Here is a 14,345-nt window from a genome sequence, read left to right as displayed (position 1 = left end):
CGGGGAGCCCCAAAACCCCCAAAATTCCACCCAAAAAATGGAATTTCTCCCATTGCACCTGAAACTGCCCCAAAACCGGGGATTTGGAGGCGATTTGGGATTTATTGCACGGCCCCGAGGGGGCTCGGAGAGGGACGGGGGGAAAATGGGGAAAAAAGGGGAAAAATGGGGAAAAATGGGAGAAAAAAATGGGGAAAATGGGGGGAAAATCGGGGAAAATGGGGGACAGGGGATCCTGACCCCAAAATTGGGGTTTGGGATTTTTTTCCCTGGCCAAAAATTCTCGGAAAGGGCAGAAAAATGGGAATAATTGTGGTGGGAATGGGGAAAAATAGAAATAAATGGGGAAGGGAGAAAAAAGGAGAAAAAATGGGGAGAAAAAGGGAAAAATGGGAGGAAAAAGGGAAAATGACGGGGAAAAAAGGGGAAAAATGAGGAAAAAAGTGAGGGGAAAATGGAAAAAATGAGCGAGAAAAGGGAAAAAAGGAGAAGGAGAAGCTCGGGAGGGAGCGAGGAGGGAAAAGGGGCAGAAAAGCAGCGAAATCTCATTTTTTGGGGGTTTTTGGGGGATTTTTTGGGGGATTTTTTGGGGATTTTTGGGGGATTTTCCCGGGTTTTTTTTCGGGATTTGCCCCCAAAGGCGGCGCCTGGGAAAATCCCGATTTTCCAGGGAATGGCCCCAAATTCCGCCTCCCCCGCTGAAAAATCCCATTTCCCCCGAACCTTTCCCCGATTTCCTGCATTTTTATTCCCCCCCAAAATCGCAGGAAAATCCCAAAATTGAGGAGAAAAAAGGGGAAAATCCCATCCCTGGTCCCGCCAAGGTGGAAAAACCGGAATTTGTCGGGAGGAGAAAACGGAATTTTTACCCAAACCTGCGATTCCTGCGACAGAAAAAACCCAAAAAAACAAAAAAAAGGTTTTGGGAATTTTGGGGCCTTACAAAGAAACGCTGGAAAATCGCAGAGAGGGAGGGAAAAGCTCCAAAAAAGGGGAAAAAATTCCTTTTTTTGTCCGCCCCGAGCGGAGCCAATTCCAGCGGGAAAAATCCAATTTCCAGCCGGGCTTTGTCTGCAGAGATCCGAGCCCGCTTTTCCCCCCAAATTCTTCGTTTCAGCCCCAAAAATTCCCATTTTCCAGGCAAATTGCGGATTATTTCGGGCACAAGCTCCAGTTTCCCGTTTTCCCCCCAAATTCCTTCATTTCGACCCAAAAATTCCCATTTTCCACTTCAGTGAAAGATTCCTTAGGACACCACTTCCATTTTCCTATTTTTCCCCGAAATTCCTTCATTCCAACCAAAAATTTCCTATTTTCCACCCAATTTAAAGATCCTCTAGGATTTCGCTTCAATTTTCTCCCCAAATTCCTTCATTTCGACCCAAAAATTCCCATTTTCCACCCAAATTAAGGATCCTTTCTGACACCACCTCGATTTTCCCGTTTTTCCCCGAAATTCCTTCATTTGTCCCAAAATCTCCCATTTTCCACCCAAATTAAGGATCCTTTAGGATTCCACCTCGATTTCCCCCCGGATTCCTTCATTTGACCCAAAATTCCCCATTTTCCACACAAGTTCAGGATCCTTTAGGATCCCACCTCGATTTTGCCCCCGATTCCTTCATTTGTCCCAAAATCTCCCATTTTCCACCCATTTCGCCTTTATGGCCCCACCTCATTTTTCCTCCTTTTCCCGCCGGAAAATTCCCGAATTTCCGCCGCCTTTTCCCCCTCCTCACCCCAAACTTTCCCTTTTTCCACCCCAGGCCGCGGTTTTGGGCTGAAATCCGGGAATTCCGGGCGCTCCTACCTGGGCTCGGCCTCGCAGAGCTCCCACCACAACCTCCCCTTCCTCCTCCTCCTCCTCCTCCTCCTCGGCCTCAGCGCCGCTTCCCGCGCTCCCGATATTTACAATTAATTAAAATTCATTCCAATTAATTAATCCCTTCTCATTTTCATCCCCGTCTCCATCCGCTCCTCCGGCGCTCCGAGTCCGCCCGCGCTTGGTTTTTTGGTTTGGTTTTGTCCTAAGGAGAGGGAGGAAAACCCAAAATCTCCTTTTTCCTCCTCATTTCCCCCGCCGCTTTCCGAACCCCGATCTCTCCCGAAAATTGGAATTTCTCGAGTTTTCCCGCCGGGTTTTTCGGCGGATTTTCCCCCTCTAGAAGAAGCTGAGCGCCTGCTCGCGGAGGAGCAGCCGCTTCTTCTTCATGCGGCGGTTCTGGAACCAGATCTTGACCTGCTGGTCGCTGAGGTTCAGGCGGTCCGAGAGCTCGCGGCGGCGCTGCCGGGTGATGAATTCGTTCACCAGGAACTCGCCCTCGAGCTCCGCCAGCTGCAGCTTCGAGTACGGCTTGCGCTTCTTGCGCGAGCGCGGCTGCAGCGGGAACCAGGCCGCGCCTGCGGAAACAGCGGCGACACCCGAACCGTCACGGGGGGGAAAAAACAGGGAATTTATCCCGAAAAGGAACCGTCACGGGGGGAAAATAGAGAATTTATCCCGAACAGGAATCGTACCCAACGGGAAACAGAGACACCGGCACCGTCACGGGGGGGAAAAAAGGGAATTTATCCCGAACAGGAATCGTACCCAACGGGAAACAGAGACACCGGAACCGTCACGGGGGGGAAAAAGGGAATTTATCCCGATCGGAACCGTCCCAAACGAAAATAGAGAATTTATCCCGAATCGGAACCGTACCCAACGGGAAACAGCGGGGACACCCGAACCGTCACGGGGGGGAAAAAAAGGGAATTCACCCCGAAAAGGAACCGTCCCCAACGAAAAACAGAGAATTTATCCCGATCGGAACCGTCCCCAACGGGAAACAGAGACACCGGAACCGTCACGGGGGGGAAATAGAGAATTTATCCCGAAAAGGAACCGTCACGAAGGGAAAACAGAGAATTTATCCCGAACAGGAATCGTACCCAACGGGAAACAGCGGAGACACCGGCACCGTCAGGGGGGGAAAAAATAGAGAATTTATCCCGAATCGGAACCGTCACAGACGGGAAACAGAGACACCGGCACCGTCACGGGGGGAAAAAGGGAATTTATCCCGAAACGGAACCGTACCCAACGGGAAACAGCGGGGACACCGGAACCGTCACGGGGGTAAAAACAGAGAATTCAACCCGAAACGGAACCGTCACGGGGGGAAAAACAGAGAATTTATCCCGAACAGGAACCGTACCCAACGGGAAACAGCGGAGACACCGGCACCGTCACGGGGGGAAAAACAGGGAATTCACCGCGAATCGGAACCGTCAGGGGGGGGAAAAAGGGAATTTATCCCGATCGGAACCGTCACGGGGAGGAAAAACAGAGAATTTATCCCGATCGGAACCGTCCCCAACGGGAAACAGAGACACCGGAACCGTCACGGGGGGGAAATAGAGAATTTATCCCGAAACGGAACCGTCACGAAGGGAAAACAGAGAATTTATCCCGAACAGGAATCGTACCCAACGGGAAACAGCGGAGACACCGGCACCGTCAGGGGGGGAAAAAATAGAGAATTTATCCCGAATCGGAACCGTCACAGACGGGAAACAGAGACACCGGCACCGTCACGGGGGGAAAAAGGGAATTTATCCCGATCGGAACCGTACCCAACGGGAAACAGCGGGGACACCGGAACCGTCACGGGGGGAAAAACAGAGAATTCACCCCGAAAAGGAACCGTCCCCAACGGGAAACAGAGACACCGGCACCGTCGGGGGGGGGGGGGAAATAGAGAATTTATCCCGAAACGGAACCGTCACGGGGGGGAAACAGAGAATTTATCCCGAAACGGAACCGTCCCCAAAGGGGAAACAGCGGCGACATCGGAACCGTCACGGGGGAAAAAAACAGAGAATTCAACCCGAACAGGAACCGTCCCAAAGGGAAACAGAGAATTTAACCCGAACCGGAACCGTCCCAAAGGGAAAATGCGACACCGGCACCGTCACAGAGGGGAAAAACAGCGAAATCGGAGCCGTCCCAAACGAAAAACAGCGACATGGGAACCGTCACGGAGGGGAAAAACAGAGAATTCGGAGCCGTCCCAGAGGGAAAAGCAGCGAATTCGCCCCGAACCGGAACCGTCCCAGAGGGGAAAAAGCGACACCGGAACCGTCCCAAAGGAACAAAAGCGAATTCACCCCAAAAGCGGCCCCGGAAGGGCCGGGCCGGGGGTTCCGCGGAAAAAGCGACCCCGAAATGCCGAGTTTGCCTTTTTGGCTCTAAAAAACTGCACCGGAATGTTCATTTTCCATTAAAATATCCTCCCCGAAATGCTCATTTTCCTTCTAAAAAATCCTCCCCGAAATGCTGAGTTTCCCTTTTTGCTTTAAAAACCGTCACCGAAATCTTAATTTTCCTTCTAAAAACCCTCCCCGAAATGTTCATTTTCCATTAAAAAATCCTCCCCAAAATGTTCTTTTTCCTTCTAAAAATCCTCCCAAAAATGCTCCTTTTTCCCCTAAAAAACCCTTCCCGAAATGCCCTTTTTCCCCTTTCTCCCCCCAAAAAACCTCCCCAAGATGCCCCTTTCCATAAAAACCTCCCCAAAATGCTCCATTTTCCCTTTTTCCGCTAAAAATCCTCCCCAAAATTCCCCTTTTCCCTTCTTTCCCCCCAAACCCCCTTTTTTCCCCATTTTTCCCCCAAAATTCCACTTTCCCCCCTTTCCCCCGAAAGGGAATTCAGAATTTTCCCCAAAAAATTGGGAGAAAACCCCAAAATCTGGGACTCCCCCCAAGTCCGGGCTGGGATTTTTGATTTTTGGGTTTTTTTAAGGATTTTCCCTTTTCCCCCCCCTTTTTCCCGCCCGTGCCCCCAAAGCCGGGGTTGATTTTTTCGTTAAAAATCTCATTTTTCGCCCCATTTTCCGCCTTTTTTCTCCCCCGCGATCCCAAAATCTCATCCCGAGGTTGTTTTTTTTTGGGATTTTCCCGTTTTTTCCCCTTTTTTCCGCGCCTCCGACCGCATTTTTTATGGGATTTTTCCTTTTTTATGGCTTTTCCTTTAAAAGCGGCGGCACCCCATAAAACATTCGGGGTTTCGCTGCTACCCCTAGCGGCCCGACCCCACAGCGCCCGCGTCCCGCCCCGCGAACCCCAAACTTCACCCCAAAATCCCCCCCAAAAAAATCCCCAAAAATCCCCAAAATCCCCATTCCAGCGCTGTCCCCCGCCGAACCCAAAATTCCCGTCCAAAACCCCCCTAAAAGACCCCAAAACCTCCCTAAATCCCATCCAGAACACCCCAAAAAACCCCAAAATTTCCTTTTTTGCACCTTCCCGCCGCTGCCGATGTTCAGGGGTTCCACCAACCCCGCCGAACCCCAAATTTCCCCCAAAACCCCGGGGAAAAAAAAACCCAAAATTTCGGATTTTAGGACCTGGCCAGCACTGCCGGGTCCAGGGGTGACAGCGGCCCCAAGGAACCCCAAATCCCTCCCAAAAACCCCCAAAAAACCCCAAAAATCCCCGCAAAAACCCTCAATAAAAACCCCAAAAATCCCTGCAAAAACCCTCAATAAAAACCCAAAAAAATCCCTTCCAAAAACCCTCGAAAAAATCCCAAAAAACCCTCAAAAAAACCCCAAAAATCCCTTCCAAAAACCCTCAATAAAAACCCCAAAAATCCCTGCAAAAACCCTCAATAAAAACCCCAAAAATCCCCAAACCCTTCCCAAATCCCCCCAAAAAATCCCTGTAAAAAAAACCCCAAATTTCTCTTTTTAGACCCTGACCACCCCTGTTGGGGTTCAGGGGTGCCCCCAACCCCCGCACCCCAAATTCCTTGGGAAAACCCCTGAAACCGCCCCAAAAAAACCCAAAACCCCAAATCCCCCTGAACCCCCCGCAAAAAAACCCAAAAACCCCAAATCCCCATGAAACCCCCCCAAAAAACCCCAAATCCCCCTGAAATCCCCCCCAAAAAAACCCAAAAAACCCCAAATTCTCCCTTTTTAGGACCTGAGCCCCGCTCTGTGCATTCGGGGGCGACCCCGACCCCACAAAACCCCAAATTCCGGGGGAAAATCCTTCAAAACCACCAAAAAATCCTTCCAAAACCCTCACCCCCTAAAAAAACCCCAAATACCCCAAAAACCGACCCAAAAACCCAAAAAACCCCAAATACCCCCAAAACCAACCCAAAACCCCCCAAAAAACCCCAAATTTCAGCACCCGAGCGTCCCTGCCACGGCCCAGGGGTGACCCCAACCCCGCTTTGTCCCTTCCAGTATCCCCTAAGAAAACCCCAAACCCCAAACCCCTCAAAACACCCCCAAAATCCCCAAAAATCCCCAAAAATCCCAAAAATCCCGAAAAACCCAATCCTGCCTTTTTTATTGCCAGCACTCGGGGCTGCCCCCGACCCCTCCGTGTCCCCCTTTATTCCCAGGGACTCACCCAAAAAAAACCCTCCCAAAAACCCCATAAACCCTCCAAAAACCCTGAAAAAAACCCCAAAAATACCCAAAAACCGCCCCAAAAAACCCCAAAATCTCCAATTTCCGGGCCGTGCTCAGGGGCGCCGCCAGCGCCGCCCCGGCCCCTTCATCCCCAGGGGAAATCCTCGCCACCCTCACCAAAAAAAACCTCAAAAAGCCCCCAAAAAACCCAAAAAAAACCAAAAAAACCCCAAAAAATCCCAGAAAAACCAAAAATAACCCCAAAAATCCCATTTCCAGCTCCCTGTCCCGCTCCCTGCGCTCGGGGTCGCACCAAGGCCAGCAAATCCCAAATTCCGGAGGAATCCCCTCCAAACCCTTCCGAGCCCTTCACGAACTCTGTAAAACCCCAAAAAAACCCCAAAACCCCCCAAAAACCCCAAAACCCCCCCAAAATCCCATTCCCAGGCCCTCGCCGGGGCTCCCCACGTTTAGGGGTGAGCCCAGACCCAGCGCGTCCCCTTTATTCCAAAATCCCTCGAATTCCCGCCTCTAAATCCCCTAAAGACCCCAAACCTCCCCAAAACCCCTCAAAATCCCCCCCAAAAACCAAAACCCCCCAAAAAACCCAAAAATCCCCCAAAAAGCCCCAAAATCCCCGTTCTGTCGCCGCCGTTCCCAGCGGCGACCCCAACCCCGCCGTGTCCTCCCCATCCCTGGGGAAACCCCACCAAAAAAAGGCTCTAAAACCCTAAAAAAATAATAAAAAAACCCTAAAGCCCCCCAAAAAACCCAAACACACCCTAAAAAAACCAAAAAACCCCAAACCACCCGAAAACTCCCCAAAAAAATCCCAAAAAAATCCCAAAAACCCCAAACCCCGCGGTCTCACCACCGCTCCCACATCCCCGGTGCCCCCGGCGCTGCCGCGTCCCCTTTGATCCCGGGGAAAACCCCAAAAAAAACCCCAAAAATCCCTTCCAAAACCCCTCAGAAAAACCCCAAACCCTCCAAAAAAACCCCAAAAATACCTAAAAACCCCAAAAACCCCAAAATCCCGCGGTCTCACCACCGCTCCCCACGTTCAGCCCCGCCGGATCCTCCTCATTCCCGGGGAAAACCCTCCCGAAACCACCGAGAAAATTCCCCGAAACCCCAAAATAGCCCTAAATAAACCCCAAAATAGCCCTAAATAAACCCCAAAACTGCCCCCCAAAAAACCCCAAAAATCCCCAATTCCCGTTCTCTTATCCCAGCCCCGCCGCATCCCCTCCATTCCCGGGGAAATCATTCCCAAACCCACCCAAAAATAAACCCCAAAAGCGCCCAGAAAACCGCACGGAAACCCCAAAACCACCCCAAAAACCCCCAGAAAACCTCACGGAAACCCCAAAACCACCCCAAAAAAACCCCAAACCCTCACGGAAACCCCAAAACCACCCCAAAAAACCCCAAATCCTCGCCCGCTCCGCTGAGCGGCCGCGGCTCATCCCCTCCATTCCCGGGGAAAACCCTTCCCAAATCACCCAACACCACCGGAACCAACCTCAGAAACCCGAAACCGTCCCAAAATAACCCCAAAAAAACCCCAAAAGCCCCAAACCGCCCCAAAATAACCCCCAAAAAAACCCAAAAGCCCCAAACGGCGCCGCCTCAGCCGCTCCGCGGGCGCTCAGGGGCGGCACCGGCCCCGCCGCGTCCCCTTCATTACCGGGAGAGCCCTCCCAGCACCCACCAGGAAATCCTCGGAAACCCCAGAAAGCCCCAAAATCCCGAAACCCTCCCCAAAAAACCCCAAAAAACCTAAAAAACCCCAAATCCCCGCGCAGCTCCGCCGGCGCCGGGCGGTGACAGCAGCGCGGGCGCGTCCCCGGCATTGCCGGGGAGAGCCCTTCCCAAACCGCTCCATACCCTCGAAAAACACCCCAAAACCAGCCCAAAATCCTCCCCAAAAAATCCCCAGAACCCAAAACCACCCCAAAACCCCCCAAAAAACCCCCAAAATCACCCAAAAATACCCCAAAATCCCCAATGCCGCCGTCCCAGCTGCTCCCGAGGCGCCGGGCGGTGACAGCAGCGCGGGCGCGTCCCCTTCGCTACCGGGGAGAACCCTTCCCAAACCGCTCCATACCCTCGAAAAACACCCCAAAACCAGCCCAAAATCCTCCCCAAAAAATCCCCAAAACCCAACACCACCCCAAAACAACGCCAAAAAACCCCAAACCCACCCAAAAACCCCAAATCCCCAATGCCGCTGTCCCAGCCGCTCCTGCGGCGCCGAGCGGTGACAGCAGCGCGGGCGCGTCCCCTTCGCTACCGGGGAGAACCCTTCCAATGCCACCAAAAAACCCCAAAAGTCACCCCAAAAATCCCCAAAACTCACCCCAAAAACCCTAAAAACCCTCAAAGCCACCGCAAAACCCCAATCCCGCTCTCTCACCGGCTCCCCAGGCGCTGAGCGGTGACAGCGGCGCGGGCGCGTCCCCTTCGCTATCGGGGTAAACCCTTCCCAAAGCCACCCAACACCCGCTAGAAACAACCCCAAAACCCCAAAACAACACTAAAAAACCCCCAAAACAACACCCAAAAAAATCCCAAAAATCCCCCGGAACCCCAATCCCGTTCTTTCACCCGTTCTGCCGGCGCTGAGCGGTGACAGCAGCGCGGGCGCGTCCCCTTCACTATCGGGGAAAGCCCTTCCCAAAGCCGCCCAACACCCGCTAGAAACAACCCCCAAAGCCCCCCAAAAACACCCAAAAAACCCAAAATCTCCCGAAACTCCCCCCGAACCCCCAGCCCCGCTGTCTCACCGGCTCCCGAGGCGCCCAGCGGTGACAGCAGCGCGGGCGCGTCCCCTTCGCTACCGGGGACAGCCCTTCCAATGCTCACCAAAAAAACCCCAAAACTCACCCCAAAAACCCCCGAAACCCCCCGAAATGCCCCAGAACTGCCCCAAAAGCCCAGCCCCGCTCTCTCACCGGCTCCCGAGGCGCCCAGCGGTGAGAGCAGCCCGGGCGGGTCGCCCTTGGCCCCGTCCCCGAGCAGCGCCGGGCCCGGGTCCGCCTCCAGCCCGGGGCAGTTCTGCGCCTCCTGCGCGCCGCCCTCGCCGAACTCGAATTTGCCGAAGCCCGAGCCGAGGCTGCCCAGGGAGCCCGGGCTGGTGCCCAAGTGGCCGCCGGGGTTCGGGGCGCCGCCCGCGGCCGGCGGCGGCTCCAGCGGCAGCAGCGCCGCGTCCCGGCCCTCCCGGGCCTTGTCGCCGCCGTCGCGGTAGCAGCACTTGCCCTCGTCGGGCCGGGCGAGCTCGCAGGCGCGGCCGAAGCCCAGGTAGGGCTGCGGGTAGGGCCCGCAGGGCTCCGAGGGCGCCCAGGCGGGCAGGGAGGCGAAGTTGTCCCGGCGCGGGTACGGCAGCGACGGCAGCGCCGGGATCTGGGCGCCGGACGCGCGGAAGTTGGGGAAGTAGAAGGCGTCGCCCGTGTGGATGTTGAGGAGCGGCCCCACGAAGCCGGGGTTCAGCAGATTGTGCTCGCCCATGGTCCGCGGGGCCGCCCCCGGAGCGGCGGGGACGGCGGGGACACCGGGGGGACCGGGGGGGAACGGGGGGACCGGGGGGGAACGGGGGAATCAGGGGACACCGGGGGGAACGGGGGGATCGGGGGGGACCGGGGGGAAATGGGGGAAATGGGGAAAGAGGGAGAAGAGGGGGGACCGGGAGGAACCGGGGGAATCAGGGGGGACCGGGGGAAAGCGGAGGGACCGGGAGGAACCGGAGGAATCGGGGAAATCGGGGGATCAGGGGGGACCGGGAGGAACCGGGGGGATCAGGGGGCACCGGGGAAAAGCGGAGGGACCGGGAGGAAGCGGAGGGAAACCGGAGGAAGCGGAGGGACCGGGGAGAGTCGGGGAAACCGGGGGAAATGGGGAACACCGGGGGAAATGGGGAACACGGGGCTCAGGACGGGGCCCAGCGGTGCCGGAGCGGGGCAGAACCGGAGGGGCAGCACCGGGGGAAGCGCAGGGAGCGGCGAGCGGGGCGGGAATGGGGAAGCGCGGCCGCGGAGCGGAGCTCAGCGAGCCCGGAGCGCGCAGGGACCGCGGGGCGGAACCGGGGGCAGCACCGGGGGTAAAACGAGGGGAAAATGGGGGAAACCGGGGGGAACCCGGGTCTCGGCAGCTCCGGGGCGGAGCGGGGGCACCGGGGCCGGGAGCGGGCCCCGAGCGGGACCCGGCGCTGCTGCGCGCGGCCCCGGCCATGGGCGCCGTTAAAAGGCTCGGCCCGCGCCCATCGGCCCCGGCGCCGCCGTCACGTGGGGCCCGCGCGGCCCCGGGGTCCCCTCCCCCCCCCCCCCCCGGTGTCCCCCTCCCCCCCCCCCCCCCCGGTGTCCCCTCCCCCCCCCCCCGGTGTCCCCTCCCCCCCCCCGGTGTCCCCTCCCCTCCGCAGCTCAGACAAAACAGCGCCGGGTTCCTCCCGTTCTCTTCCCTTTTTTCCTCATTTTTCCTCCCATTTTTCCTCATTTTCCCCTCATTTTTCCCTCCCCTCTTCCCCCCTTTTCCATCCTTTCTTCGTCCCCCTTTCTCTCATTTTTTTTCCGTCTTTTCCCTCCTTTTTCTCCTCCCCCTTTCCCTCATTTTTTCTTCCATTTCTCTCCCTTTTTCCTTCCTTTTATCCCTCCCCGTTTCTCCTTTATTCCTCCCTTTCCCTCCCTTTTTTCCTTCTTTTCCCTCCCTTCTTCCTCCTTTTTCCTCCCTTTCCCCTCCTTTCCCTTCCTATTTCTCTCCTTTCCCTTCCTTTCCCTTTTTCCCCCCATTTTCCCTTTTTCCCCCATTTTCCCTCATTTTCCCCCCATTTCCCCCCATTTTCCCGCATTTTTCCCTCATTTTCCCCCATTTTCCCTCATTTTCCCTCATTTTCACGCATTTTTCCCTCATTTTCCCCCATTTTCCCTCATTTTCCCGCATTTTTCCCTCATTTTCCCCCATTTTCCCTTTTTTCCCCCATTTCCCCCCATTTTCCCCCTCCCCGCCCTCCCAAACCCCATTAAAAACCCCAAACCCAGCTCGATTTAATTCCATTTTTTGTTTTTTTTCCCCTTTCCATTTTTACCATTGTTTTCCCACTGTGTCACCTTTAATAATTTTCTCATTCCTTTATCCTTTCCTATCGCTATTGTGCCGTTCCATACAATCCCTGCTCATTTTTCATCATTATTTTATTAATTTTTGGCCATTTTTGGACCCTTTTTTTACCATTATTTCACCTTTTTTTGCCCATTTTTGATCTTTTTTTTTCCATTTTCTTTCTCCGGGGCTGCCCCAGCCTCTTCCCGCCTCTCTAAAATTTAAAGATTTTTATTTTTGGGGGTCATTTTCTCGCTTTTGCTGCTCCGTTTCCCTTCCTTTATCCCCCCAGATCCCCGAACTCTGAAATTCTGATTTTCCCCCCCAATTTCCCGCAGAATCCGCCCAAAATTCCCCATTTTCCTGCCCCCTGCGAGCGGCGCAGGGGGGATTTAATTCCATTTAATTCCATTTAATTCCGTTTAATTCCGTTTATTTCCGTTTATTCCATTTCTCCCTCCCGCCCTTGAAAATCAGGGGAAAAAATAAATAAAAATAATAAAATAAAATAAAAACCGATGGCGGCTCCTTCCAGCGTGAAATAAACTCCAAAAAATCCCCAAAAATAAATCCTGGGACGGGAGAACAAACCCGGAGCGGGATTTGGGGCGGAATTTCCCCTTTTGGCCATTTTGAATCCTTTTTTTTCCCCTTTTCCCACCTTTATTTTGCTTTTTCGCCTTCCCCCGGTTCGAATTTCGCCTTTTCCACCCCAAAATCCTCCCCGGGGAGGCGAAGCCGCCCCAGGTCCCATTTCAGGCGTTTCCCCCCAAATAAATTCAAGTTTTTCCTCCTCCTGGAAGCTCCAAAACCGCTCAAAAAAACCCCAAAAAATCCCAAAAAAACCCAATAAAAACCCCAATAAAAACCCCCAATAAATCAGGTGCGGCTCCTCGGGCGCTTTCCCTGCGCGCGGAGGTGGAAAAACCCGAAATTCCGCTTTTTTTTCAGCTTTTTTTCAGCTTTTTTCAGCTTTTTCCAGCTTTTTTCAGCTTTTCCCAGCCTGGGAATCTCCGCCCTGCGCAGGAACCAAACCCGAGCCCAGAGATTCCCCGGCAATGCCAAAATTTCCCTTTTTTGGGGCTTTTCTGATCTTTTTGGGGCTTTTTTCTTATTTTTGGGGCTTTTTCTTATTTTTCGGGCTTTTTTCCCCCCTAATTTCCGGTGCTTTAAAATTATTTTCCGTGGTTTTTTTTTTTTCTTATTCATTTATTTTTCCATTATTTTAAAATTATTTCTTTCTCATCTTTTGGGCGGTTTTTCCTCTATTTCCCCCCCTTTTCTGGGCGGTTTTGTTTCTATTTATTTATTAATTTTTTTCCGCTGTTTTGGAGCTTTTTTTCCTAATTTACTTTTTAATTTTTTCCCCTTTTTCGGGGCGTTATTTTTCTATTTATTTTTGCATTTTTCCCCTTTTTCGGGCATTATTTTTCTATTTATTTTTTAATTTTCCCGCTGGTTTTGGGGCTTTTTTTCCTCTATTTACTTTTTAATTTTTTCCCCCTTTTTGGGGCATTATTTTTCTATTTATTTTTTAATTTTTCCCTTTTTTTTGGGGCATTATTTTTCTATTTATTTTCGCATTTTCCCCCCTTTTTTTGGGCGTTATTTTTCTATTTATTTTTGCATTTTCCCCCCTTTTTCGGGCCTTATTTTTCTATTTATTTCTGCATTTTTCCCCTTTTTTTGGGGCGTTATTTTTCTATTTATTTCTGCATTTTTTCCCCTTTTTCGGGCGCTATTTTTCTATTTTTTTTTTTTGCATTTTTTCCCCTTTTCGGGCGCTTTTTCAAGCCCTGCCAAGGAATTTTCCGCCTCCAGGTGCGGGGCTGGGCTCCAAAGCCGCTGGATCATTTCCAATCATTTCCATTCCTCCCCTCCCTTTGTTCGCTCCCTTTTTCTTTAATTTTCGGTGAAAAAATTGAAATTCTTCCCCCGCGCCAGAAGTTCCCGCCCGGGGCTTTCGTTCCGCGCTGGAAAAGGGAAATTTCTGCCCCAAAATCCGGCGGTTCGGGGGTTCTGAACTCCCCATTCTTGACAATTTTTGCGGCCAAAATTCCAATTAAAAATCGCATTTTTGGGGGGCAGAGAGGGGGAGGCTCGGGCTGAGAAAAGCGAATTTTTGGGGGTTTTTTTGGTGGTTTTTTCTCATTTTTCCCCTTTTTTTTCCCCCCGGTTTTCCAAGCAGGGAAAGGCCCGGAAGAGCCAAAGCGCGGCCCGAGCGCCCGGAGCCGAACCAGAAACAAAACCCGGAATAAAAACGGAAATAAAAACAGAAATAAACCCAGAAATGGGAATAAAACCCGAAATGAAACCAGAAACAAAACCCGGAATAAAAACGGAAATAAAACCCGGAATAAAAACGGAAATAAAAACAGAAATAAACCCAGAAATGGGAATAAAACCCGGAATAAAAACGGAAACAAAACCCGGAATAAAAACGGAAATAAAAACAGAAATAAACACAGAAATAGAAATAAAACCCGAAATGGAAATAAACCCGAAATAAAACCAGAAATGAAACCAGAAATAAAAACAGAAATGGGAATAAAACCAGAAACAAAACCCGAAATAAAAACAGAAATAAACCCAGAAATGGGAATAAACCCGGAATAAAACTCGAAATAAAACCAGAAATGGAAATAAACCCGAAATAAAAGCAGAAATGGGAATAAAACCCGAAATTAAACCAGAAATAAAACCAGAAATGGGAATAAAACCCGGAATAAAACCCGAAATAAAACCCGGAATAAAACCCGAAATGGAAATAAACCCCGAAATAAAACCCGAAATGGGAATAAAACCGAAATAAAAGCCGAAATAAAAATAAACCCAACGCCT

General features: G+C 52.3%; 1 protein-coding gene across 1 annotated transcript; it reads right to left on the bottom strand.

Annotated features, from left to right (window-relative positions):
* Positions 1-2,161: 2,161 nt before the first annotated feature.
* On the bottom strand, positions 2,162-9,920 carry HOXC12 (homeobox C12). The gene is made up of 2 exons (XM_071419192.1): positions 9,368-9,920; positions 2,162-2,400 (listed from the first exon to the last, which is right to left on the bottom strand). Exons 1-2 carry the CDS (start codon positions 9,918-9,920, stop codon positions 2,162-2,164), a joined length of 792 nt encoding a protein of 263 aa, XP_071275293.1.
* Positions 9,921-14,345: the final 4,425 nt, after the last annotated feature.

This window comes from Agelaius tricolor, unplaced genomic scaffold (genome assembly GCF_023055355.1).
Source record: "Agelaius tricolor isolate 1412-34295 unplaced genomic scaffold, bAgeTri1.0.p SCAF_101, whole genome shotgun sequence".
Classification (NCBI taxonomy): domain Eukaryota; kingdom Metazoa; phylum Chordata; class Aves; order Passeriformes; family Icteridae; genus Agelaius; species Agelaius tricolor.
The sequence above is the reverse complement of the archived record's forward strand: the minus strand, read 5'-3'. Positions and strand labels throughout refer to the sequence as shown.

Bases quoted from the DNA above. Each gene is read 5' to 3' on its own strand.
- HOXC12 (XM_071419192.1), bottom strand. From the start codon at position 9,920: ATGGGCGAGCACAATCTGCTGAACCCCGGCTTCGTGGGGCCGCTCCTC. The intron at 2,401-9,367 runs GTGAGAGAGCGG...CTGTTTCCGCAG, and splicing joins GCTGGGCGCCTCGGGAGCCG to GCGCGGCCTGGTTCCCGCTG.